Below are 25,769 nucleotides of genomic sequence, written 5' to 3' on the forward strand. Positions count from 1 at the left end.
ACCCTCATCTATAAGAAAACGAACAATAGAGTGTAACTGACACATGACAATACAGTTGAAGGATACGCCAATTTTTTATTTATTTTCTCTTTACATCCCCTTAGAGCTGTACCTAATGTGTGGTGGGCACTAAGCATTTTCTATAACAAAATAAGAAACTTGGTGGTGGCTATTGAGGAAGGAGTCTGGGACCCCTAATGATGGAAGCTTGCTTGTGAGGCTTCTATGGAGGCTGGATCTTTGAGCTTCAATGAGGTCCTTTAATGGTGGTTTTCCACCATGGAGATGCAGCGGAAGACAAAGGAGAAGAGGGGAGAGGAGGCGCCATCCACTAGGGAATAAGCCATGGAAGAAGGAGCTTCACCACCAAGATGAGCCTTGGATAAGAAGCTTGGAAGGATGCTTCAATGGAGGAAAAGAAAGAGGGAGAGAAAGAGAGAGGGGGGAGCACGAAATTGAAGGAAGAAAAAGGGAGAGAAGTTGAACTTTGAGTTGTGTTTCACAAGACTCTCATTCATCAAAGTTACAACAAGTGTTACACATGCTTCTATTTATAGACTAGGTAGCTTCCTTGAGAAGCTTTCTTGAGAAAACTTCCTTGAGAAGTTTCTTTGAGAAAACTTCCTTGAGAAGCTAGAGCTTAGCTACTCACACCCCTCTCATAACTAAGCTCACCTCCTTGAGAAGCTTCCTCAAGAAGATTCCTAAAGAAGCTAGAGCTTAGCTACACATACCTCTCTAATAGCTAAGCTCACCTCCTTGAGATGAGAAGCTAGAACTTAGCTACACACCCCCTATAATAGCTAAGCTCACCCCCATGACAAAAAACATGAAAATACAAAAAAAAGTCCTTACAACAAAGACTACTCAAAATGCCCCGAAATACAAGGCTAAAACCCTATACTACTAGAATGGCCAAAATACAAGGCCCAAATGAAGGAAAAACCTATTCTAATATTTACAAAGATAAGCGGGCTGATACTTAGCCCATGGGCTCGAAATCTACCCTAAGGCTCATGAGAACCCTAGGGCCTTCCCTTGGATCTCTAGCCCAATCTACTTGGAGTCTTCTACCCAATGCCCTTGCGGGATAGGATTCCATCACCTAATCCCTAAACAATCCCTTGTGAAGGAATAATGAAGCAGGAGGAAGAAAATTGTCAAAGCTCTGCTGCATTCCATTTTCCAAAAGTGTAAATGGTAGTGGTGGGAGGGCCTATTTCATATATAGGCACATAGCACGCACATAATTAATTCCATGTATAGGCAACAAATAGTCGTGGGGTAGAACTTATATAAAAAATTATGTATTTATTGCATCAGGCTTATCATGCATGTTGGTCTCGGAATATGATTTATCATTTGTACTCATGTGTAAAAATAGAGGAATATGATACATACTAACATATCCTTACTAAGAAGATTTCATTTGATTCTAAAATATGTATAAACAACTAATGGCTAGTAAGTAACAGACAGTGCCAGTTATTTATGCCATTACACAAGAATCTATGCCCTTTGGCCTGCGCCAATTTGTCTTTTGCAATAGTATAATAAAAAAATGAGGACAGAAAATAAGAACCGGTTGTTTACACACACTAGGTTAATAATCTTATTTAGGATAATAATTTCATATGCAATCTTATTCGAAAGATGGAAATATTTAGGATAATAATCATAGACAATCGACAAATTATTGAAATGTCATCAAAGATTGTAGATCAAACAATTTTCTGGTAAAGCAAAAGTATTCTTAACTACATGGCCAAGAAAATGCGGTAAAAGTTTAAGACAGGCAGCTCTGTCTTATAAGAAATGAAGGCCACAAGGACTTTCCACCAAATCTAAAGACAACAAGTCAACAAGGAGAATGACAAGAGAGGGAAAAAGTACTAGAGCTAATAAAGAGCTTTAATGACAGCTAACAAAGTTGAATGAATGGATACAGAGAAGAGAAGTACAGTGAAAGGGATGTTTGGACAAAGTATCATTTGGCATGTACTCAGCTACCAAGAGCCTTTCATCTCCTTCAGCACAACAACCAATTAGATTCACCAGTCTCTTGTGCCTCACTTTTCCAACTCTAGTTGTCTCTACCTGACCAATCAAAACCATTAACATAAAACTTGCATTCCCAAAACCATTAACAAAATATAATTTAAAAAATTGCATAAAGGAAAATCCTTTAAAAAAAAGTGAGAGAATAAAAAACTTCATCTTCCAGAAAATCCCCAAAAATGCACAAGAGAATCCACAAAAATAGACAATGTTTCTCTAAAAACAACTAAATACTTGTCATTCTCCTCCTACTCCTTTTTTTCCTTAAATTTCTAATAAACCAAATTGAGGACTAATAGAAGTTGTTCATTCCTCTCACCATGAACTGTTGAGCATCAGGCAAAGAGAGTTTGGAGAAGCGTTTCACAACAACTAACCGATTGTTCTCAAGCTTCCCATTGTAGACCACATTGGAAGCTTTCTCACCACTCTTCCCGAAAATGGCATTATTTAAAAGACTATAATTATAAGTATTGTAGGAAAAAAAGTGTTAAAAAACACAAATTGAAGAATAAAAGGATCTATTTTGTATTTAAATTATATTATAAGCAAATGACATATTAAAAAGTGCACCTGTTGATGAGTGGAAAAATAAGAATAGAGAAGTGATATTTTGGATTTTTTCAACATGCAGCCTGAGGCTCTATTTATAGCACGCTAAGGATACCAAATTTCTGATCAAATCAAAATCATTATTGATACTATCCTTTTGAGTTAACTCATAATGACTTAAGAAACTCATTTCTTCTTTCATTTAATTTTCCTGGATAGGATATAATTTTATTCATAGAGCTCAAACTCATTACCAAGAGTTGATGGATTCCTTCTTGATTAATCATTAATTTTACAGGTATTTAATCATATCCAATATCCATTAAACAAGTGCTCTAAAGCATTAGGTGTCCGGAATCAAAAATACAACAAATAACCTGTTAATTACTATGACAATCTTAGGTCAAAGAAAGCTATTATATCTCTTCTTGAGAATTTTCTATTGACAGTTTATGGTAAATTTTAACCATTAGAAAATTTCAATTGAGTTAGTTCAATGATCACATCAACATGTGACTCATCTATATATGCAAATTAATAAATGAGATCTATTAATATTTATCCAATAAATACTATCACACATATATTAATCTATCCGGATTATTGATATCCTATTTACAATAATCCTATGATCAAGAACGGTTTAGATTAAAATTAGAAAAAACTTGTTTCTCATTATCATAATCTCTATTATAATAACAAGTCTTTAATTTTAATCAAGGACATTATCAAATGGACCATTTAATCAAATAGTGAAATATGACAATAAAAATAAAATAATACTTTATTATTAAAATTAGAATTGATTACACGATGACTTGGATCGTGGACATACAAATTTATTCCCAACAATCTCCCACTTGCCTAGAGCCAATCATTCATGAACTTCATTCCTAATTCCCATTTGTGCTTGTCAAACTCTTTTATGCCAAGCGCCTTGGTGAAGGAATATGCTGCATTCTCCTTTCCATCTACCTTTTCAATCTTAACGTCACCACGTTCTATTATCTCTCTAATCAAGTGATACCTTCGTAAAATATGTTTGGACTTCTGGTGTGATCTTGGTTCCTTTGCTTGAGCAATAGTCCCATTATTGTCGCACAATAATGGGACCGACTCTTTTATTGAAGGAACCACACCAAGTTCAAATATGAATCTTTTCATCCAAACAACTTCTTTAGCGGCTTCACTTGCCGCTATATATTCTGCTTCAGTAGTTGAATGTGCTACCGCAGCTTGCTTGGAACTTTTCCAACTTATTGCACCACTATTTAAAGTGAAAACATATCCTGAAATGGATTTGCTATCATCTTTGTCTGATGCAAAACTTGCATCAGTATAACCCTTCAGCTTCAATTCAGAGTCTCCATAAATGAGGAATTGGTCTTTAGTCCTTCTTAAGTACTTAAGTATGGTCTTAACCAATTTCCAATGTTCCTCACCAGGGTTTGCTTGATATCGACTAGTTACACCTAGTGCATAAGCGACATCAGGACGTGTATAACTCATGGTGTACATGATAGCTCCCACTGCACTAGCATATGGTACTCTACTCATGCATTCTCTTTGTTCAGAAGTTGTTAGACAATTCTCCCTACTAAGAGTAATTCCAACACCTACAGGAAAATAGCCTCGTTTGGAATTATCCATGTTATATCTCTTTAAGATAGTATCAATGTACATAGATTAGGAAAGTCCAAGCAACCTTTTAGATCTATCTCTAAAAATCTTTATACCTTGAATATAGACTGCTTCTCCCAAATCCTTCATGGAGAATTGTTCTGATAGCCAAATCTTTGTGCCTTGCAATATTGGTATGTCATTTTCAATTAGTAATATGTCATCTACATATAACTAAGAAAATAATTGCACTCCCACTGACCTTTTTGTAAACACATGGCTCTTCCTCACATTTAACAAACTCAAACTTTTCGATTGTCTTATTAAAATGAATGTTCCAACTTCTAGAAGCTTATTTCAATCCATATATAGATCGTTGCAACTTGCAAACTTCATTACAACCAGCCAATGATGTGAATCATTCAGGTTGTGTCATGTACACTTCCTCTTTCAACTCACCATTAAGGAAAGTTGTTTTCACATCCATTTGTCATATCTCATAATCATAGTATGTTGCTATGGCAAGTAGAATCCGAATTGATTTGAGCATTGCCATCGGAGAAAATGTTTCGTCATAATCTATTCCTTCCTGTTGACGATATCCTTTAGCAACAAGGCGAGTTTTATAGGTCTCGACCTTTCCATCTGCTCCAATCTTTTTCTTGTAAACCCATTTACAACCAATTGGTTTTATATCCTTTAAAGCTTCATCTAAAGTCCATACTTTGTTGATCTTCATTGATTCTATTTCAGATTCCATGGCTTTTTGCCATTTGTTGCAATCCGGGCTTCTCATGGCCTGTTCATAGCTCTTAGGGTCATCATCATTATGATAAACCTCATTTGACATGTCATCTTGCACCATTAAGTTTAATTTATCAGGTGCACGATGCATTCAAGTAGATCTTCTAAGAGGTTCTTGTGTTGGGTTCAAAGGGTGCTACAATTGTTCTAAGATTGGTTCATTAACTTCTTCTTGAACAATAGTTGGTTCTTAAGCCATAATCGTTTGAGTTGAAGAGCCTTGTCCTAATTTCAAAACATCAAAGAAAGACCTCTTAGTTTCCATTTCATATTCTTGAGTTATGTTATCATTGGTGACTTGAGTCTCATCAAGTTCAATTTCTTTACCATGGTTTCCTTCTACAAGAAACTCTTTCCAAAAAGGTTGCTCCTCTTGCCACAAACACCTTATGGTTATAAGATTGGTAGAAATAATATCCCATTGTTTCTTTAGGATAACCAATGAATTTACACTTATCAGACCTTGCCTCAAGTTTATCTGTTTGCAATCTTTTAACATAAGCAGAGCAACCCTAGACCTTGATGCGTTTAAGACTTGGTTTCTTTCCTTTCCATATCTCATATGGAGTTGTAGAGACTACTTTTGTAGGAACTTTATTTAGCAAGTAGGTTGCTGCTTCTAAAGCATATCCCCATAAGTTTAATAGAAGATCGATGAACCCCATCATGGATCTAACCATATCTAGTAAGGTTCAATTTCTTCTTTCAGATACACCATCGTGTTGTGGTGTTCCCGGAGGTGTCCACTGAGAGAGAATCCCATTCTCCTTTAGATAGTCAATAAAGTTATCACTATAATATTCTCCTCCTCTATCCGATCTAAGCATTTTGATACTCTTACGAGTTTGCTTTTCAACTTCACTACGAAATCTTTTAAACATTTCAAATGATTCAGATTTATGTTTCATAAGATACAAAAATCCATATCTAGACATATTGTCAGTAAAGGTGATAAAATAAGAATATCCTCCTTTGGCTTGAATCTTCATGGGCCCATAAACATCTGTATGAATTAGTCCCAATAACTCAGAAGCTCTTTCTCCACTTCCAATAAATGGAGATTTAGTCATTTTTCCTTTGAGACAAGATTCACAAGTTTCATATGATTCATAACCATAATTATCAAGGTAACCTTCCTTGTGCAACTTGTTAATTCTTTTCTCGCCAATGTGACCTAGCCTAAAATGCCAAAGATATGTTTTATTTACTTGATTATCACTTTTTCTTTTGAAACTAGAAGAAACGTGCATAATCGAGTTATGATTCACATCGAGTAAGACATAAATGCTGCATTGGAGATAACCATTCACATATAAATCATCATCTTGATAAATTTGAGCAAATGTTATTATTAAAGATAATGCTAAAACCTCGCTTGTCCAACATGGAAATTGAAATAATGTTTGAAACAAATTTCGGAACATAATAACAATCTTCCAGTACTAGTACTTTTCCAGTAGGCATTATTAAAGAAACTGATCTTAAAGATAAGGCAACAACATTTTCTCCATTCCCTACTTGTAGATTTATTTCTCCTTTCTTCAACCATCTAGTTATCTGTAGTCCCTGCAATGTATTGCAAATATTAAAACTACTGCCTGTATCTAATACCCACTTTGAAGAATCAGTGACAGTTAAAGAAATCATGAAAGCATTTTTCATTAATGTCTTACCTTGTTTCTTGTTTTTCAAAGAATCAAGATACTTCTTGCAATTTCTCTTCCAGTAACCTTTCTCCTTACAGAAGAAACATTCAGCATCAGTTTGGTCAATCTTGTTCCTTTTGTTCTTGGGTTTGGTCATACCACCCTTAGGTCCAAGATGCTTCCTTTTTGGTACTTTGCCTTTCTTCTTGGAGCTCTTGCCAACTACCATGACAGTTCCTTTCTTCTTCTCAGAAGCAATTTGATTCTCATAATCAATTAACAGATTAAGCATCTCATGTAAGTCACAACTCATCTTATTCATGTTGAAATTCACAATAAATTGTGAAAATGAATCAGAAAGTGATTGCAGAATCAAATCTTGAGAAAATCTTTCCTAAGAGTGCACCCCAACTTCTCAAGTTGTTCTTTGAGATCAATCATCTTAAGAACATGGGGTCCAACCTTTTCATTTGCAGCAAATGAGGATCTAAATAGGGCCTTAGATAACTGAAATCTAGCCGTCCTGCTTTGACCACCGTACATCTTCTTAAGATGTGCGACGATCTCATATGGGTCCATGTCTTGATGTTGCCTCTGGAGTTCTGAACTCATTGATGCCAAGATAATGCACTTAGCAGTAAGGCACTCATCTAGGTACTTTTGAAAAACCTTGGTTGCTTCAACATCACTCAGATCAGGTGCTTCCATGGGAGGCTTATCAATAGTGTCAATAAGCTTCTCATGCATGAGAACAATTCTCAAGTTGCGGTACCAATCATCATAATTGGCTTCGACTAGTTTTCCAGATTCAAGAATACCACGAAGCGATAGAGAAGACATACTGTTGATTAAGCACACAACAAAATATAGTTATGTCAGAGCATAATTTTTCAAACCTTTTAAAAAATACAAAAATATTAATGATATTTCCACTAATTAAAATAATAATATAATAATGTAAGAAATACTTAAGTGGATCACATAAAGCCTCTTAAAAATTGTAAGAAAGCCACTTGGTTATCAAGTCGTTTCTCATACACATTCTAAGACAATGTATCATATACATTTTCAAATCAAAATAAGAAATATCATATCACATAAGTTCCTGGTGTCACACCAATCCTAGGTTGTCTAGGCGCTCAATATATAATTAATTTCAAAAACATGCATCTTATGCGAGAAAAATGATAATAATTAATTATAAGTGTCTTGTTCGTCAAGTCGTTCCTTATTATTAATCATTAAAAAAATTACATCATATGTCTCAATTTATCTTTTTTCTATAAGTCCCCTGGTAATCAGGTCGTTCCTTATGATTAAACAATTTGATATGTAAGATAAATCAGATGACAAACCTATTTATCATTTAGATATATAACAATTATATAATTACACACATAGCATAAAAAAATTAATTTGATTTGGCAATGTAATCATGCAATCATAATAGACAACATTACGTGTAAGTAAATAAAAATTAAAACATTTTCAATTTTTTGCTAAATATAATTTAAATACAAAAGACACATGACTCTGATACCAATTGTAGGAAAAAAGGTGTTCAAAAACACACATTACAAAATAAAAGGATCTATTTTATATTTAAATTATATTATAAGCAGATGACATATTAAAAAGTGTACATGTTGATGAGCTCTTGAAGCATAAAAATTATTCAATAGTGTGAAGACTCTACGTGTATCTACACCGAGACTAACCTCTATTCGTCAACAACTTTGACAAGTGGAAAAATAAGAATACAGAAATGATTTTTCGGATTTTTTTCAACGTGCAGCCTAAGGCTCTATTTATAGCACGCTAAGGATCGATACCAAATTTCTGATCAAATCAAAATCATTATTAATACTATCCTTTTTTAAGATATATTATTTCTTGTTACCTTTTATTGTTAACCATTTAGCAATTAAAATTGAAATAATAATTGACAAAGTCAAACTTGTATCTAGCCGCCTTTTCAACCCAAATTCCAAATACAAAATAATACATGTTTGTTTCTCTTCTTCCACCAAATCTTTCATATTATTTATATTTTCAGTGCTAGCAAAAATATAATAATATTCCACCTTTTTTAAAAAAATCAATTAATCATTTGATCATATTAAATTCTCTAATTTAATTAATCATCAAATATTAAAATAATTTCTTTAACATAGATTAGAACACTCGTTTGTGTGTGACCCTGTAGGTTCAATACTAAGCCGGTAATATATAAATCAAATTAATATACTGAATAAGGTAGGCGTCTAGCAACACTCCTTAATGTCCGGATAGCATGAAGTAGCATTTTACTTTCAAGAACCATTAGAAGAGTAGTGTAATAATTTCTTCCATCTTTACAGCTCTGGGTTAACTCTAGAGTATGGTATTACTGTCAAACCCTTTTGAGTTAACTCACAATGACTTAAGAAACTCATTTCTTCTTTCATTTAATTTTCCTGGCTAGGATATAATTTTATTCATAGAGCTCAAACTCATTACCAAGAGTTGATGGATTCCTTCTTGATTAATCATTAATTCTATAGGTATTTAATCGTATCCAATATCCATTCAACAAGTGCTCTAAAGCATTAGGTGTTTGGAATCAAAATACAACAAATAACCTGTTAATTACTATGACAATCTCAGGTCAAAGAAAGCTATTATATCTCTTCTTGAGAATTTTCTATTGACAGTTTATGGTAAATTTTAACCATTAGAAAATTTCAATTGAGTTAGTTCAATGATCACATCAACATGTGACTCATCTATATATGCAAATTAATAAATGAGATCTATTAATATTTATCCAATAAATATTATCACATATATATTAATCTATCTGGATTATTGATATCCTATTTACAATAATGCTATGATCAAGAACGGTTTAGATTAAATTTAGAACAAACTTGTACCTCATTATCATAATCTTTATTATAATAACAAGTCTTTAATTTTGATCAAGGACATTACCAAATGGACCATTTAATCAAATAGTGAAATATGACAATAAAAATAAAATAATACTTTATTATTAAAATTAGAAATGACTAAATGATGACTTGGATTGTGCGCATGCAAATTTATTCCCAACAATAAGTTCACGAAAGCAAGAGCTTGATAGCTATTCAGGTCCAAGACATGAAGACAAAGATTATGCTTCGGGCTATCCAAACATTACAATCAAAATCTTCAAGCAATAATATATCTAAAAAGCTACTTTCGGATCTGCAATAGTGATCAAGAAACTTCATTAGAATCCAGTCATTAGACATGATTAATCAGTTCATCACCTTAAAGTAATTAACCTTAAACCCCCTTCCCAAGATTAAAAGAAGAGAAAGAAGAAATAAATGAGTGGCTACCACAGTTTCAACTTAACCTATGAATGTTAGATAAGTAGAGCTTTCCAAAAAGATCTTATACACGAGACTTGGACTACCTACAGAAGAAGAACGACTATTAGAGTTAAATCTTAATTAGACCTATTTAGGTTTGATTTTTCAACAAAATAGAAGCAATATGTATCCAAAAATATTTGAGAGATTAATAGTATAAAATTAACTAGAAGCAATTATACTCCCAATGAAATGTCCATATCCTCGACACATATACGTATACAACACTACAACTAGTGATCAATAGAATTGGAAGGAGAGGTTGATTGATTGGGTGCGGGTTGAAAATTAATCAGGTATCACCATGTCAACTGTAACTAATTAGATGTTTCTTAAATATAAAATTTGAGTTATGTTCTATATTTGACATGAGTATTCAAGACTTGATTCACCTTTTTAAAAATGTATTTTATTACAACTTTAAAATAAAACAATAAATATATTTTTAAAAATAGTAATAATTACCTCAGCCGAATATATACAAAATCCTATATTTTTAATTAAATAAATTAAGAAAAGAGTTGATTTAATTAATTTATTAAATAAATTAAATTAATATGCTGGCAAGGTTCCCATGATATTCCAAGTTCTATATTTGATATGAATATTCAAGACTTGATTCATCTTTTTAAAAATATATTTTGTGACAACTTTAAAATTGTACTTACCAAAATTCAGAGCTGGCACTCATCAGAGTGGACCTAGCTAAGGTAGGCTCTTGGACTTTGCACGTTGGACTGAGAGTGGCCTTTGTTAGGAGGACAAGAAGGGGGACCTGCAAAACAAGGACTCTATCGCTTAAGTAAGTACGTGAGTTAGGAGAATATGAGTGAGTGAATGAAATAAGTACGAGGGAACCAACTACTTATAGTATGGAGAGGGAGCTGTGAGTCCTTGTTGATAGGGGCTGTTTATAGTGACGTAACAACCCTTGCTGATAATTACTGGCTTGCAGATAACAACTAGTAGATAAAGATGACTTATAGATAATATTAGAGATAATGTATGTCTTAGAGATAAAAGCTAGTAGATAATTGTTTCTTATAGATAAGTTGCAGCTTTAAAGATAATTGAATACCTGCCAAGAGATAAAGAGATGACAGTATATTCAAATAATTAAATGGTTAGAGATAACTTTTCCGTTGAGGGCCCGACTGCTAAAGGTTGGACACTCGTACTCCGGCGCTAGGGCTGACATGGAGGGTTGAAGTGTGTCTCAGAGTTCCATATAGCATGACACATGTACTTTGTGAACCCTGGACAGTACATGATGTAGCTCCATGTAGAGCTTGTAGGCCTTGGATCTTTTTCATCAATGGAGTCATTTGCTTCTTGAAGATCAATGTCAACAAAATGGAGAAGGAGGAAAGGTGATTGGAGACGCCACTTCAAGGAGAAGATGAGTCAAGAACAAGCTCACCACCATAGGAGACCATGGATAAGAGCTTGAAGGTAGGAGAAGATTAGAGGAAGGAGAGAGAGAGGGGGGGCACGAATTTTATGCCTTAAATGAGGTATGAACTTTGAAATCTAATTTCTCAAATGATCAAAGTTGAAAAAATGCACACACAAGGCCTCTATTTATAGCCTAAGTGTTACACAAAATTGGAGGGAAATTTGAATTTCTATTCAAATTTCATATGAATTTAAATTTGAATTTGTGGAGCCAAAGTTTCACTAATTATGATTAGTGAATTTCAGCTATGGTTCAGCCCACTAATCCAAGATCAAGTCCAAGATTCTCCACTAAGTGTGCTTAGGTGTCATGAGACATGTAAAGCATGAAGGACATGCACAAAGTATGAATATATGATGTGACAATGAGTTGTAGCAAGCAAATGCTTACCTCCCCTTAGGTTGGTCCAAAATTTAATTGGATTGGACTTCTTCCAATTCAATTAAATTTCTCTCCCAACAAACACATCAAATAGTGCACTTAATGCATGTGAAACCCTCCCTACACTATGGAGCCCTAAATACAAGGCCCAAAAACAATGAAACCCTAATCTAATATGTACACAGATAAACGGGTTCATACTTAGTCCATGGGTCCAAAATCTACCCTAAGGCTCATGAGAACCCTAGGTCCTTCTCCTGCATCTCTGGCCCAATATTCTTAGAGTCTTCTATCTAATGCCATTGGGGGATAGGATTGCATCAGAACATAAGCCCCCCAAGCTCTGAGCTGGCTTGTTGGCGAAAGAGGTTATCCAGTGTTGAAGGAGATTATCCCGTGTCGAGAGATTTTGTCTGATGTCTCGGGTAGTAAGCTTAACAAGTAGGAGGGTGATGAGTTTGTTGAGCCCTCGAGCATGGACAAGTGTTCTTTGGTGTTGAAAGTGGTAACCTTGATAGGCATGAGAGTTGTAGGTCTGTCAAGCTTGTCATGCCTTCCTACAAGATAGTTATCTAGGCTTGTGGGAGCGATGACTTTCCTTTCCTGAGGGTTTCATTGAGTAGTTTGATGCAATCCTAACCCCCAAGGGTATTGGATAGAAGACTCCAAGAGGATTAGGCTAGAGCTATTGAAGAAGGCCCTAGGGTTCTCAAGAACCTCAAGGTAGATTTCTAAGCCCATGGGCCAAGGTTGGGTCCACTTGTCTTTGTAAATATTTGAATAGGTTTTCCTTTTTTTGGGCCTTGTATTTTGGTCATTCTAGTAGTATAGGTTTTTTCCCTTGTATTTTAGGGCATTTTGAGTAGTCTTTGTAGTAGGGACTTTTTTGTATTTCCATGTAATTTGTCATGGGGGTGAACTTAGCTATTAGAGGAGTGTATGTAGCTAAGCTCTAGCTTCTCTTCTCAAGGAGGTGAGCTTAGCAATTAGAGGGTTGTGTGTAGCTAAGCTCTAGCTTCTCAAGGAAGCATCTCAAAGAAGTGAGCTTAGCTATTAGAAGGGTGTTTATAGCTAAGTTCTAGCTTCTCAAGGAAGCTTCTCAAAAAAGCTTTCATTTAGTTAGTGACCTAGGCTATAAATAGAAGCATGTGTAACACTTGTCATAACTTTCATGAATGTGAAACTTGTGAGACACACTTCAAAGTTCAACTTCTCTCCCTCTTTTTCTCCTTCAATTTCGTGCCCCCCCCCCCTCTCATTCTTTTCCTCCATTGAAGCTTCCTCTCTAAGCTTCTTATCCAAGGCATTCTCTTGGTGGTGAAGCTCCTCCTTCCATGGCTTATTCCCTAATGGATGGTGTCTCCTCTCACCTCTTCTCCTTTATCCTCCGCTACATCTCCATGGTTGAAAATCACCATTGAAGGACCTCATTGAAGCTAAAAGATCCAGCCTCTATAGAAGCTTCTCAAGCAAGCTTCCATCAATCGGTAATCAAAGCACAAGAGCTTCAAGTAGGTGCTCCTTAAACCTCCATTGTTGTTTCTTCATTTTTCTCCATGTATTTCCTCACATGTCTTGTGTTGAATGTTGTTAACATGATTCTTTAGAATTTCCACCTATTGAACTTGCTATAAAAGCCAGATTTGATTTTCTATGGTTCAATTTTTTTGTTCTTGTTCTTGAACCATGAATTGTGTTGAGTTTAGGTTCCTTTGAGTTTTGTATTGCTATTTTTGTGGCTGAAACATAAACCATAAAATTCTTACAAAAAACATTAAAGTAGAAGAAAACCTCAAAAATCTAGAGTGACATGTTCACCTATTGTAGTTTTGTCATAGAAGTCATGTCTAGTCATGAAACTTGTCACATAACATTCCTTATGTTGTGCTGAATTTTATTTTTTATTGTTTCTTTGTCTAACTCATTTATTCATGAGTGTATGAAATTTTTTTAGCCTATTATTTGATTTGAGTCAAATATTGCATGTTAATTAGTCCTTAACATGTTCATACAAAATTCTTAGAGAGTCTTTGATTGTGAACCTTTTCTTGAACTTTTAGGTTTTCTTACGATTGTGTCTATTGTGAATTTGAGTTTTGGTGATTGAATTGCTGGCTGAAATTTGATCCTAAGTGAATATTGAAATCCTAAAACTGTGGTAAAAAAGCCATGTGAGTTCAACATACATAGAAAGGTTGAAAGTACACCTAAGGCAATCAATATACCAAGTTTAAAAAATTTGAAGTTTGAAATCGCTGGTGCTGGCAGCTTGAACATACGAACTTGTAAAAATTACTGGGAATTATGAGCTTCAATTTTTACTGAATTTTCTAGACATCTGAAAAAAAAATATAAAAAAAGAACCAAGTAATTTGGATGAAAATAAAAAATAAGAAAAATCACACAATTTGAAAGGAAAATCAGTGTCCCGAAAAAAAAGTGAAAGGGAACTGTGCTTGTTGTTTTTGCTCAAAATTTGTTCTATAATTGGTGCATATTTTATACCAATCTTAGTTCTAAAATTTCAATTGAAAAATAGTGTGAAAATAAGTGCCAAAACTGGAGGTTTCTTGAGTCTTTTATTTAGTTTTTTACTCTAGTCTAAAGCCATTCTAGGTTTCTCTTTGAGTCCTAGCTTTCTTTTATGTGCCTTTCATTGCTTTAATTGTTGAATAGTCCTTGAAAATTTGTCTTGTTTAAACTCTATTGGTTTAGCTTTCATTTCATTTTTTTTTTGTCTTTGGTTATTGCTTGTCTCTTTGTTTCCTTGTTTATGAGTTAACATATAGGGAATTGGAAAGGAGGATTGGTTTCATCCCTTGAAGAATTTGAGTCGAGAAGCTAGGGGCCAACCACCTTAAGAGATATTGGACTGAGGAACGCTCCAAATTAAGTGAAACACGAAAGAGAGAACAACCACCAAAATTGAGTACTTTTTTGTAACTTTGTAATTGGCAATTTACTTACCTTTATTGCTTTCAAATTTTGTAACAAAAAGGCCTTTCATTGGAAGTATGTTGGGAGCCTCCAATAGGTTACCAAACTTCCATTTGTGTGTAATAATTTTAGGCGATTTTCCCTTAGGATAGTGAGTTTTTTGTTTGGAACCTTAAATGTGGTCATCCTAACACTCTTAGGATCCACCTAGTTTACATTTCTTGCACTTTAATTTCTTGCTTACTTTCATAGCTTATTTTCTTTACTAGTCACGCCTAGTATATGTTGTTATTGCATAATACTTTCTTCTTGCTTATCAAGCTTATCTTGAGTTATTTTGGAACCCTAGCTTTTACGTTTTGCAAACACCCAACAAGAAAGAACCCCAACTATGGAACCAACATGAGTCATTATTCATCTAGTGTTAATGGCGAGGGTACTAGTCATAAGGACCCTCTATCTATAATCTTAGATGAGTTGAGTTTCCTTAAGTCATGGAAAGAAAAACTAGAAAGAAAATAATAAGGAAAAGAGAGGGTAGAAATAAATCAAGATGAGAGGGAACAAATAAGGGAAAAAGAAAGAAGGAAAATACTAAAAAAGTTAAGAAAAGAAAAACATGCCTCTTATAGTAGTCATGACTCTTGCAAGAGCTTAAGTGAAGAACTGCGTGACTATTATGAAAGAAGGCATAGGTCACATCTTAGACCTCACTCCCATAGGAGGGAAAAGGAAACAAAACCTCAAGAGGCTAACATTAAGCTCCCATGCTTCCATGGGAAGGACAATGTAGAGGCTTACTTAGATTGGGAAATAAGGGCAAAGCAACAACTTAAAAGGAAGTCTACTTCAAAATCTTATGGCTCTCACTTTTCTCCAAAGAAAGACCAAGGTCAAGGCATCTTAGGGGCGACACTTTCTAAGCCCAAGACATTTATAGTAGCCAAGATGAGGCTACTACTTCACCTTCCTCTAATGAAAGTGAAGAAGCAAAAGGGGAAGAATCTAGTGAAGAAATCTGCCCCCAAGAAGAAGGATAACCTTTAATGGTTAAAGAGGAGTGTAAGGAGGTAAGTGTCTCCTCCAAGAGGTTAGCTAAGAAGGAAAGTCATTTTGCAATAAAGACAAACATTAAAGAAACTTCCCCTCATAGACAACCTCCACATCTTCTTTGTAAAAAGACACTTGTCAGCATTGCCACACCTCTTGGACTTGAGGTTATAGTAAAGGAGTTGTTGGATAAGGGTTTGGTTTCTAAGAGCTTAAATCCTTGTAATTTGTTGGTGCCTAAAATAGGTATTATTAGGCACCAAATCCATAAAATAGGTGATATGATGAATGTGTTGAATGGTGCAACCCTCTTTTGCGAAATCACTCATGCATCCTACATCTTCATAATTTGTGTACACAGGGATTCATTAGGTAGGTTTGTTCTTATTTTTGGTTTCAATACAAACCTAGGTGCTCATATGGGACACCTTAGGTTTGTCATACTTTTTTGTAGGAATAATAAAAATGAAAATATAGAAAAATGTATGTTTTATTGCATTACTTTCCTTAATTTTTTAAATAAATATCAAGGAGTTCCCACGAACCCTAAGAGAATAAAGGTCATTCCTGAGTGGCCCACTCCACCAAGTATAAGGGAAATCTGGGGCTTCCATGACTTAACAAACTTTTACAAAAGGTTTTTCCCATATTTTTCTATACTTGTAGTACCACTCATTGAGTTGGTTAGGAACCATGTTCCCACATGGGAAGATGCCTAGGAAAGGGGTTTTCAGACCTTACCCTACTCTAACATACCCAACACCACTAATATATATGTTTTTATTTTATTTACAGGTGTCGAGGGAAGAAGCCCCAGAGTATCAAGAACCTCTGGATTTGAGGTCAAATCCTTTCCATGGGGGAGGGGATGATGCAATCCTACCCCTCAAGGGTATTGTATAGAAGACTCCAAGAGGATTGGGCTAGAGCTATTGAAGAAGGTCCTAGGGTTCTCATGAACTTTAGGGTTGATCTTTGAGCCCATGGGCCAAGGTTGGGTCCACTTGTCTTTGTAAATATTAGAATAAGTTTTCCTTCTTTTAGGCCTTGTATTTTGGTCATTCTAGTAGCATAGGGTTTTAGCCTTGTATTTTATGACATTTTGAGTAGTCTTTGTAGTAGGGAATGTTTTGTATTTTCATGTAATTTGGCATGGAGGTAAGCTTAGATATTAGAGAGGTGTTTATAGCTAAGCTTTAACTTCTCTTCTCAAGGAGGTGAGCTTAGCTATTAGAGGGGTGTTTGTAGCTAAGCTCTAGCTTCTTACGAAAGCTTCTCAAGGAAGCATCTCAAGGAGGTGAGCGTAGCTATTAGAGGGGTGTGTGTAGTTAGGCTCTAGCTTCTCAAGGAAGTTTCTCAAGGAAGCTTTCATTTAGTTAGTGACCTATGCTATAAATAGAAGCATGTGTAACACTTGTCATAATTTTCATGAATGTGAAACTTATGAGATGCACTTCAAAGTTCAACTTCTCTCCCTTTTATTCTCCTTCAATTTCATGCCCCCCCCGTCTCTCTCATTATTTTCCTCCATTTAAGTTTCCTCTCTAAGCTTCTTATCCAAGGTACTCTCTTGGCGGTGAAGCTCCTCCTTCCCTGGCTTATTCCCTAGTGGATGGCGCCTACTCTCACCTATTCTCCTTTATCTTCAGCTGCATCTCCATGGTTGAAAATCACCATTGAAGGACCTCATTGAAGCTCAAAGATCCAGCCTCCATAGAAGCTTCCCAAGCAAGCTTCCATTATAGGCTGCCCTTCTTTTTTACGTACATGTGCATGTTTAAGGTCTTAGGTCTCGTTCTCCCCTTGACCATGTTCCAGTGTGCTTTGCTTGAGCACTTGAATGTGGCCCTTCCCAACTCCACCCCAATAGTTGGGCCATGGTGAGGGCCTTTGAGGTCTTGTGTCCCTTCTTTAACATTTGGCCTAGTGCGACGGTGTTTCATTATTTCTTTATTATGAAATTGACGAGCAGGATGGGTTGGGTCTCCTTGAACTGTGTGTCCAAGAAGCTATTTAAGTTCGACTCAAATGTCTTTCTCCATTTCAAGGACCATTTCTTCAAGTTCCTAACTTCTGATGTGGTGGCTTATGGTTTGCCACTGATGTTCAATCAAGAAGAAGAGCCTCGATTCATGTTCTATTGGCAGTTTGACCTCACCAGCTTCAAGTCTTTAAACGAGGATCTGTTGACCCTTTTGGAGAGGGTTGACAAGGCTATCTTGGAGCAGCTGTCAACTTTGCTGGACGTGCGGATCATTCTATCGGTGAGTGATCCCCTCATTGCCTTGGACAGTAAAGTGCCTTACCTTGTCCTTTTTGTGTCTGAGGTAAGTGTCAGACTGAACTAACACTTGTTTGTGCTATTGTTGCTAGTTTTGCAAGAATTATGGTTGATTTCCCTTGGAGGTCACTTCTAAAGCAGGTTGGACCTGATGGTGGGACCATGCCACTGTCTGTTGTTGCTCTTGTTGCTAGATAAGGGGGTCAACCTGCTGTTGAGGTTGGCCTTGTTACTCATGTTGCCGAGACCGCCCTCGGTGCTCCTTCCTTTGTTTTGGCAAAGAGGAAGTGAGATGACGATGTTGGGTTGTCATTCCATAAGAAGTTGGGAGACCCTTGAGCTTTCGTGCCCATAGGCAAGTTGTAGGGTAGACGCCTAGTTCTGGTTGCCCTTCGAGTTTGCGAGATCTTCCTCCGACTCAACTGAACGTCGAGGCTCATACTCCTATTGTTGCTATTGTTTCTGCTCCTCCACCTCCTCTTGTCGTGCCTATTCAAGAGATTGCTCTAGCTGCTAAAGTTGATGCACCAGCCACTTCAACTGGTCTTGTCATGGTCCACCATCATTGTACCCTTGCTGAGTGCGAGTGTGGCAACCATGAGTGCTCCCAAGATGTCGTGTCCTCCTTCTTCAGCTCCCCGGGTTCCTCCCTTGGCTGTGATGGTGTCGACATCACCTTTCTCCTCTTCTCGCCCCCATGTTTCCTTGGACCACATCTATACCTCCTATGATGTTGATGTGGAATAGGGTATAAGCCCGAACAGAAGACCCCGGTTGGCTTTGTGTCGATCTTTGACAAAAATCTCATCCGGTCAATTGGGGTCCAACATTCTATGCATTCCGCATGGGTCTTCCTCTAGAGAAGTTTGGCTATTATGGAGGAGAATGGACAGCGGCACCAGGAGGCTTTGAGCAAGGTGGCGTCCTTGGATGCAAAGGTGGTCAAATGGAGGGCTATTGCTCGCACGGTCTAGAGAGTGGAGCGCCTTAAGGTAGCCAATGCCATCGTCGCCTTCACTAAAGCTATGAAGTTGAACCACCAACTGCCTTCCAAGGTTGGAAGTGTTCTAGCCAATTTGCTGCATACCAGGTTGGATAGTGATGAACTATTTGAATGCTGCAAGGACTTGCAGGGAGAGAAAAAAGACTTGGCTGGCAAGATGAAGGGCATTGTGATGGAGAAGGATGAGTTTGCCAAGGTGGTGGTGGACCTCAAGGCCTGACAAAAGAAGTCAGAGTTCAGGCTGGAGGAGTCCGAGCTGTGGGTGACTTAGGAGAGGGAGGCCGATAAGGAGCTTGAAGAGGAGCTGCTTATGTACAAGAAGGAGGTTATGGAGCAGCATGAAAAGGGCTTTAACAAGGCTATTAGGAAAGCTAGGTTCTTTGATAAGGACCTTGACTTGGGTCTTTTTGACCCATTCAAGGACGTGCAAGATGGTGTTCTACTTGACGAGTAAGATATTGCTATTGAGGGGGAAGGCTGGCGAGGAGTAGGATGCTAAGGAGTAAGGTGATGGTGCCAATGTTTAGGCTGCCTTTTCTTTGTTTTTCTTCATTGTTGGATTTTGGCCACATAGGCTTTGTAGTTGTGACAATTTTTTTTCTAATGCATTTTCTATCCTTCGTTGACGAATTTTTCACTATTTTTATATCTTGTGTGTTTGCCTTCATCTATGCAATGCTCTGTTACTTGTGGTAGTATGAATAGGTCATTGTGATGAGAATGAAGTCTTTGATTGCATAAGAAGCAAGACCTTGGTGATGTGGAGTCAAGACATTGGTGGTCTTGTGAGATAAAGAAGTATATGACATGAAATCATCTCAGGATTGATTTCAAGGTTATGTCACTCATGTGGTGGTGCCTCCTTTTTCTTTGTGAAGCTTTTCCCCTAATGCTTGTAAGGAGTTGGTCTGATTTACACCTGGTTGAAGATCTTGTCAACTAGTTCGGTGATAGGTCTTCTTGACCTATGGAGCTTCTCCCCTGATGGTTGTGAGGAGTTAGTATGACTTCCACCTGATTGAAGGTCTTGTTGACCAGTTGGGTGGCAACTTGTTTAGTCTTGTGGAATCTGAACCTTTGACTATGGTTGTCATAGTTCCCAAGGAGTGAGTGGACTAAGGGCGTGCCTTGGGTTTTGTAGGAGTGCGTACCAAGAGTGCACATTGGGGTTTTATACCAAGGGTGTACCTTGGGTTTCTGTACCAAGGGCAGACCTTGGGTTTTTTATGTTCCTACAGACTTGTATTCTTGCATAGATAAGGGTTAGGAATATGAAAGATTGTCAAAGGTAGACGTTGCATACCTTGAGTTTCTGCGAAGACAGAACTTTAGCAATGGAGGGGCTCACCAAGGGTTGACCTTGGGTTTGACAAGCCTGTAGAGTTGTGATGAGGCTTACCAAGGGAAGACCTTGGGTTTGACAAGTCTTTGGAGAAAAGAGACTCACCAAGGGAGGACCTTAGGTTTTGCGAGCCTTTGGAGATGCAAGCCTCACCAAGGGAAGACCTTGGGTTTGACGAGTCTTTGGAGAAATGATACTCACCAAGGGCAGACCTTGGGTTTTGTGAGCCTTTGGAGAAACGATACTCACTAAGGGCAGACCTTGGGTTTTGTGAGCCTTTGAAGATGTGAGACTCACCAAGGGCGAACCTTGGGTTTGATGAGCCTTTGGAGAAATGAGACTCACTAAAGGCGTACTTTGGGTTTGGAGATGCGAAACTCACCAAGGGCAGACCTTGGGTTTGACGAGCCTTTGAAGAAATGACTAATGACGTGTTGATGTGCCATTATTTTCTCCTATTTCTTAACCCTTTTTGCACCATTTTAAGTATTGATTAATCTTATTCGTCAAATTAATTAGGCAATTTTATTATTTGGGCCCATTAAGCTAATTTGATGTTTTTAATCTAATTTTAGGAATTAATGAAGCATTGGGCTTGAATCCAGAATTGAGCTTGGACTTGAAGAGGGCAGACTATTTTATTCTACAAATTAGATCTTATCTTATATTTATCTTATCTAGATATTATTTAGATTTGATCTCATCTATATATTATTTAATCTAGATCTTATCTAGATTTGAATTTAATTTATTTATGGGCTTGGATTTAAAAGAGATTTGTAAGCTTTAGGGCTGAAAAAACTATATAACAGCACCAAGGTTCTAGTTTAGCTCTCTGTCTCTCCTCTCTCTCTTCTGTTTTTCGTTTTTAGTTATAGTCTCTCTCTCTTTCTCTTTTATTTTCATTTTTTACAATTCCAGTTCAGACTTAGTTTTATCAATAAAATTTCGTTCTCTATTTGATTAATGGAAGGCTAAGTCCACAGCGTTGTTTTCTCTTGAGAATCAAGCACAATTCTCTTTGAGGTTCTATTATTACTGTTAAATTTTGTTCCGTTTTTCCTCTTCACTAATTACTCTGAATTTGTTGCTATTAATTCATGCATGCTTAGTGCTTGATTAATTGTCTCTGCGCTTAATTTACATTCATGCTTAATGATCGTTTATGAGTAATTGGTGTGTGTGATGCTTAATCACATAATGAATGCTTTATGTTAAATTTCGCTTAGTAATTTAATTTAGGGTTGGATTAAGTGGTTAAACTGATAAAGGATTGTCGCAACCTACCCTTCGGCGGGAGGGCGACGCGTGACTCGCGGGATGCGTGTTCCACGAAAGGAATACGCGCGGAGTCGCCACCAACGTTTATTTGAGGAAAACGTCGGAAAAACCGGAAAAGACGCGATCTACGAACTTTTAAGTGAAAGGTTCGGGAGTTGTATTTACGCACGGGGAAGGTATTAGCACCCCACACGTCCGTCCCAAGGGACGGCAGCCTTTAATCGAATGTGCAAACATGACTTTGATTTTTATGTTCCCTTTTATGTTCTTATATCCTTTATACCCTTTTTATATTTTTTCTTTTTTGTGGTCGACAAGGGCGTTTCCCTTTGCTCCTACGTATTCCTCAATTTGGGATGAGAAAATCAGACCTACGTAGTTCTTTCGGAACAAAGTGTTTGGTTAAGTTTGTTTTTGTCTTTTTTGCAAAATATGTTTTTATTTGAACAAAAGGTCATTTAAGGTGTTGGACCATTAAACGGTCTTTTGATTTTGAAAGATGAGAAACGTTAAGGCGTTGGACCATTAACGATCTCTTGTTTTTGAAAGGAGAGAAACGTTAAGGCATTGGACCATTAACGATCTCTTGGGGTGGTCGACAAAAGCGGGGCTTTTGCTCCTACGTATCCTCAATGAGGAACTCAGACCTACGTAGTTCTTTCAAAAGCGGTAAAGTTACATGTTGATTTTATGCTTTTGAACGGTCCATGTTAACCGATAAAAGCAAAGAGGACCGTTTAAGGCGTTGGACCTTAAAACGGTTTTTAGTGATTTTCGGACAAAACTTGATTTGTGAGTCTATTTTAGTCTTAGTTTCACTTTGGTTATTAATCAATTCATTCAAGGAAACTTCCAAAGAAAAAACGTCCGATTGATTTTTTTGCTTTATTTTACTAAAAGATGTTTTTTTGATTATTATATTATTTTTTTACCTCTTTTTGATTTCCAACGTGGTTACGGCACGACCGAACGGTCGGAATTTATTTTAACCGAAGTTAATGGATAATACAATTCAAACGTTCGGTGGAAATTTATTTTATTTTTAAGTTAAGCGAGAAATGACTTAAGTAAAATGGCTTAAGCACGTCACAGGGGGTATAAAAAGTAAACAAAACGAGAATAAAAATGCACGAAACACAATGTGGACCACTACGGGTACATAGAATGAATCGAAAAGCTTGGTTCGAGGTACTTACCCGTTGAAGATCGAAGAACGATGAAGAACGAATGAAGAACGTCGAAGAACGGTTGAAACCTTTGCGAGATTCCTCACGGAAAACGTTACGGAAACGTTTCGGAAGCGCCTCGGCTTAGATTTTCTTCACGGAAACAATTTTTCCAAGCAAATTCGAAAGAGAGAGAAGTGCCAAAGGGGCTGAACCCCTTCCTTCTTGCCTTCCTCCCCTATTTATAGCAAAATAGGGGAGGTGGTTGCCGCCCAGCTCGCCCAGGCGAGCTCAGCTCGCCCAGGCGAGCAGGGTTGCTTCCTCCAGAAGCAACCGCCTTCTGGAGGAATATTCCAGAGGGCCCAAGTGGGCCTGGGTGCTATTTGCACCCCCATTTTTACTAAGTACACCCCCCTCTGCTGTTTTTTTGGTGATTCTTTTTTCGTAAAGTTACGGAAACTTACGAATTTCGTAACGATACTTGTTTTCTTTCCGTAATGTTACGGAACCTTGCGGATTACATAATCATCCCCTTTTTGACTTACGGAATGTTACGGAACCTCACTTAATTATGCAACGATGCTTCCATTTGATTTCCGGTGTGTCACGGAAACTTACGGATCGTGCATCAATATTTTTTTGGTTTTTCGGCATGTCCTGGAATTTCACAAATTGCCTAATGATGGATGCCAAGCACCTCACAAGGACCAAAGAAAGGTCGCATGTCATCAAGCAAAGGTCCCCGGACGAAATTAGGGTATGACAAGGATAAATACTCGCAACCTAGGATAAGAGACTTGCTTGTGAATCAAGGGGAAGCAACGTATTTTAATTCTGATAATTTCTAATTCAATTTTACTCGCTGTTTAATTTACAAAAGCAAACAACCCCCCCCCCCCCCAATTTGTTACTATTTCCTACTATATGTTATGAACATTTGGTGTATCATTGCTCGTTGGGAAACGACCTAGGATCACTTCCTAGTTACTACATTTTAATATTATTTGATTTGGGTACGGTTTCGATCAAATTTGACGCCGTTGCCGGGGAGCAGTGTCCAAAGATTCATAATAGCCAGTGTCGTGTTAGTGTTTAATTCTTTCGTGTTTTATGTTTAATTGTTAGTGTTGTGTTAGTGTGTGTGTTAGTGTTGTTTAGTGTCTTGGTATTTTGTTTAGTGTGTGTTCTGTTTTAGTTTTTTGTTAAGCGCTTCCCCTGTTTCAGTTTTGGGTGTTTTGCTGTGAATAGTGTTTTGCGACGGATTTAGCGACCACTTTTGCTTGCGGCAAAACAGAGTAGTAGTGGAAATCATGTAGCGACGGATTTTAGCGACCACCCTTGCTGAATTATTTGGGATTTTTTGTTTTAGTAGCTAGAGTTGTTATTTTTGGCTGAATTTTTTTGTAGTAACTTCTTTTAATCTATATTTTGTGGGAAAAATAGCTAGAGCCTTTAGTTTGGTCAAATTTGAAAGTTCCAAAAAAGTAGCAAATTTGATTTTTGTCAAAACTTCAAACGGTCATAACTTTTGTTGCGGTTATCAGAATCGCAATTGTTATATATGTATTTGGGGTAGAAAAAATTTCCTACGCCTTGGCAGCCCCCTATAGTCTGGCTGAGGTCTCCATCGTCCAAAAAAAGTGATTCTGTCAAAAGTTTTTTATTTTTGAAGTATTATTCTCTTATTTTTCTTAACTTATCATTTTTAGCTTATATAGTTAGACTTCGAATTTTCATTTGAAATTTTTTGTGCTATCTTCTCATCATTTTATAAGGTTGCTCACAAAATTTCAAGTCATTTGGATATCATTTAATGGTAACTGTAGTTCAAACCTACACTGTTACTTTCATAAAAAGGCAACTAGTTGTGCATGCTGAATTTAGTGTATGACTAGAGGAAATCCATCTGACTTAAAACCCTTTGATCCTGAGATAGATAGGACATTTCATAGATTAGTTATACATCATTTAGTACCTTTTGAGCATCCTAAGCATTCTGATATTGATGATTTTGAGCATTATAATTTTGAACATTCTGATTTTGTACATTTTGAGAATATGGCACAACCTCCACCCCGTGAGAGGACTCTAAAGGAAATGACTGCACCTGATTTCACCTATGAAAGCTTGTACATCCAATACCCTAATGAGGATGTCCCATATGTTCTTAAAACTGGAATGATCCATTTTCTTCCAAAGTTTCATGGCCTTGCATGTGAAGACCCACACAAGCATCTGAAAGAATTCCATATTGTCTGCTCCACCATGAAACCACCAGATGTCCAGGAGGATCACATATTTCTAAAGGGCTTTCCTCATTCTTTAGAGGGAGTGGCAAAGGATTGGCTATATTACCTTGCTCCAAGGTCCATCACGAGCTAGGATGACTTCAAGAGAGTATTCTTAGAAAAAAATGTTCCCTGCTTCCAGGACCACGACCATCAGAAAGGATATTTCAGGTATTAGACAACTCAGTGGAGAGAGCCTATATGAATACTAGGAGAGATTTAAAAAATTATGTGCCAGTTGCCCTCACCACCAGATTTCAAAGCAGCTTCTCCTCCAATATTTTTATGAAGGACTCAGCAACATGGAGAGAAGTATGATAGATGCTGATAGTGGTGGAGCCCTTGGAGACATGACCCCTGCTGAAGCCAGAAATTTAATTGAGAAGATGACTTCCAACTCCTAGCAATTCAGTGCCAGAAATGATGCTATTGTAATTAGAGGAGTGCATGAAGTAGCCATAAATTCATCTTCACCAGGTGAGACTAAGAAGCTTGAAGGTAAACTA

General features: G+C 36.9%; 3 protein-coding genes and 1 non-coding gene across 4 annotated transcripts; all 4 read right to left on the bottom strand.

Moving 5' to 3' along the window:
- Positions 1-4,720: 4,720 nt before the first annotated feature.
- Positions 4,721-5,095, bottom strand: LOC114416027 (uncharacterized mitochondrial protein AtMg00820-like). Its single transcript, XM_028380910.1, has one exon. The coding sequence runs from the start codon at positions 5,093-5,095 to the stop codon at positions 4,721-4,723; it is 375 nt and encodes a 124-aa protein (XP_028236711.1).
- A 1,488-nt stretch (positions 5,096-6,583) lies between these two features.
- LOC114416028 lies at positions 6,584-6,993 on the bottom strand. The gene is made up of 2 exons (XM_028380911.1): positions 6,708-6,993; positions 6,584-6,600 (listed from the first exon to the last, which is right to left on the bottom strand). The coding sequence occupies exons 1-2, from the start codon at positions 6,991-6,993 to the stop codon at positions 6,584-6,586; spliced, it is 303 nt and encodes a 100-aa protein (XP_028236712.1).
- A 59-nt stretch (positions 6,994-7,052) lies between these two features.
- LOC114416029 lies at positions 7,053-17,563 on the bottom strand. The gene is made up of 2 exons (XM_028380912.1): positions 17,532-17,563; positions 7,053-7,521 (listed from the first exon to the last, which is right to left on the bottom strand). The coding sequence occupies exons 1-2, from the start codon at positions 17,561-17,563 to the stop codon at positions 7,053-7,055; spliced, it is 501 nt and encodes a 166-aa protein (XP_028236713.1).
- A 7,849-nt stretch (positions 17,564-25,412) lies between these two features.
- Positions 25,413-25,519, bottom strand: LOC114417584. Its single transcript, XR_003667844.1, has one exon. It is a non-coding gene; the product is annotated as a small nucleolar RNA R71 (small nucleolar RNA).
- Between the last annotated feature and the right edge of the window lie 250 nt (positions 25,520-25,769).

The sequence above is a fragment of the Glycine soja genome, chromosome 6 (assembly GCF_004193775.1).
Source record: "Glycine soja cultivar W05 chromosome 6, ASM419377v2, whole genome shotgun sequence".
Taxonomy (NCBI): Eukaryota; Viridiplantae; Streptophyta; class Magnoliopsida; order Fabales; family Fabaceae; genus Glycine; species Glycine soja.

Coding starts and splice junctions, on each gene's coding strand:
- LOC114416027 (XM_028380910.1), bottom strand. CDS start 5,095: ATGGTGCAAGATGACATGTCAAATGAGGTTTATCATAATGATGATGAC.
- LOC114416028 (XM_028380911.1), bottom strand. CDS start 6,993: ATGAGTTGTGACTTACATGAGATGCTTAATCTGTTAATTGATTATGAG.
- LOC114416029 (XM_028380912.1), bottom strand. CDS start 17,563: ATGGAGATGCAGCTGAAGATAAAGGAGAATAG. Junction 7,522..17,531: donor CTGAAGATAAAGGAGAATAG/GTGAGAGTAGGC, acceptor CTTAATCAACAG/TATGTCTTCTCTATCGCTTC.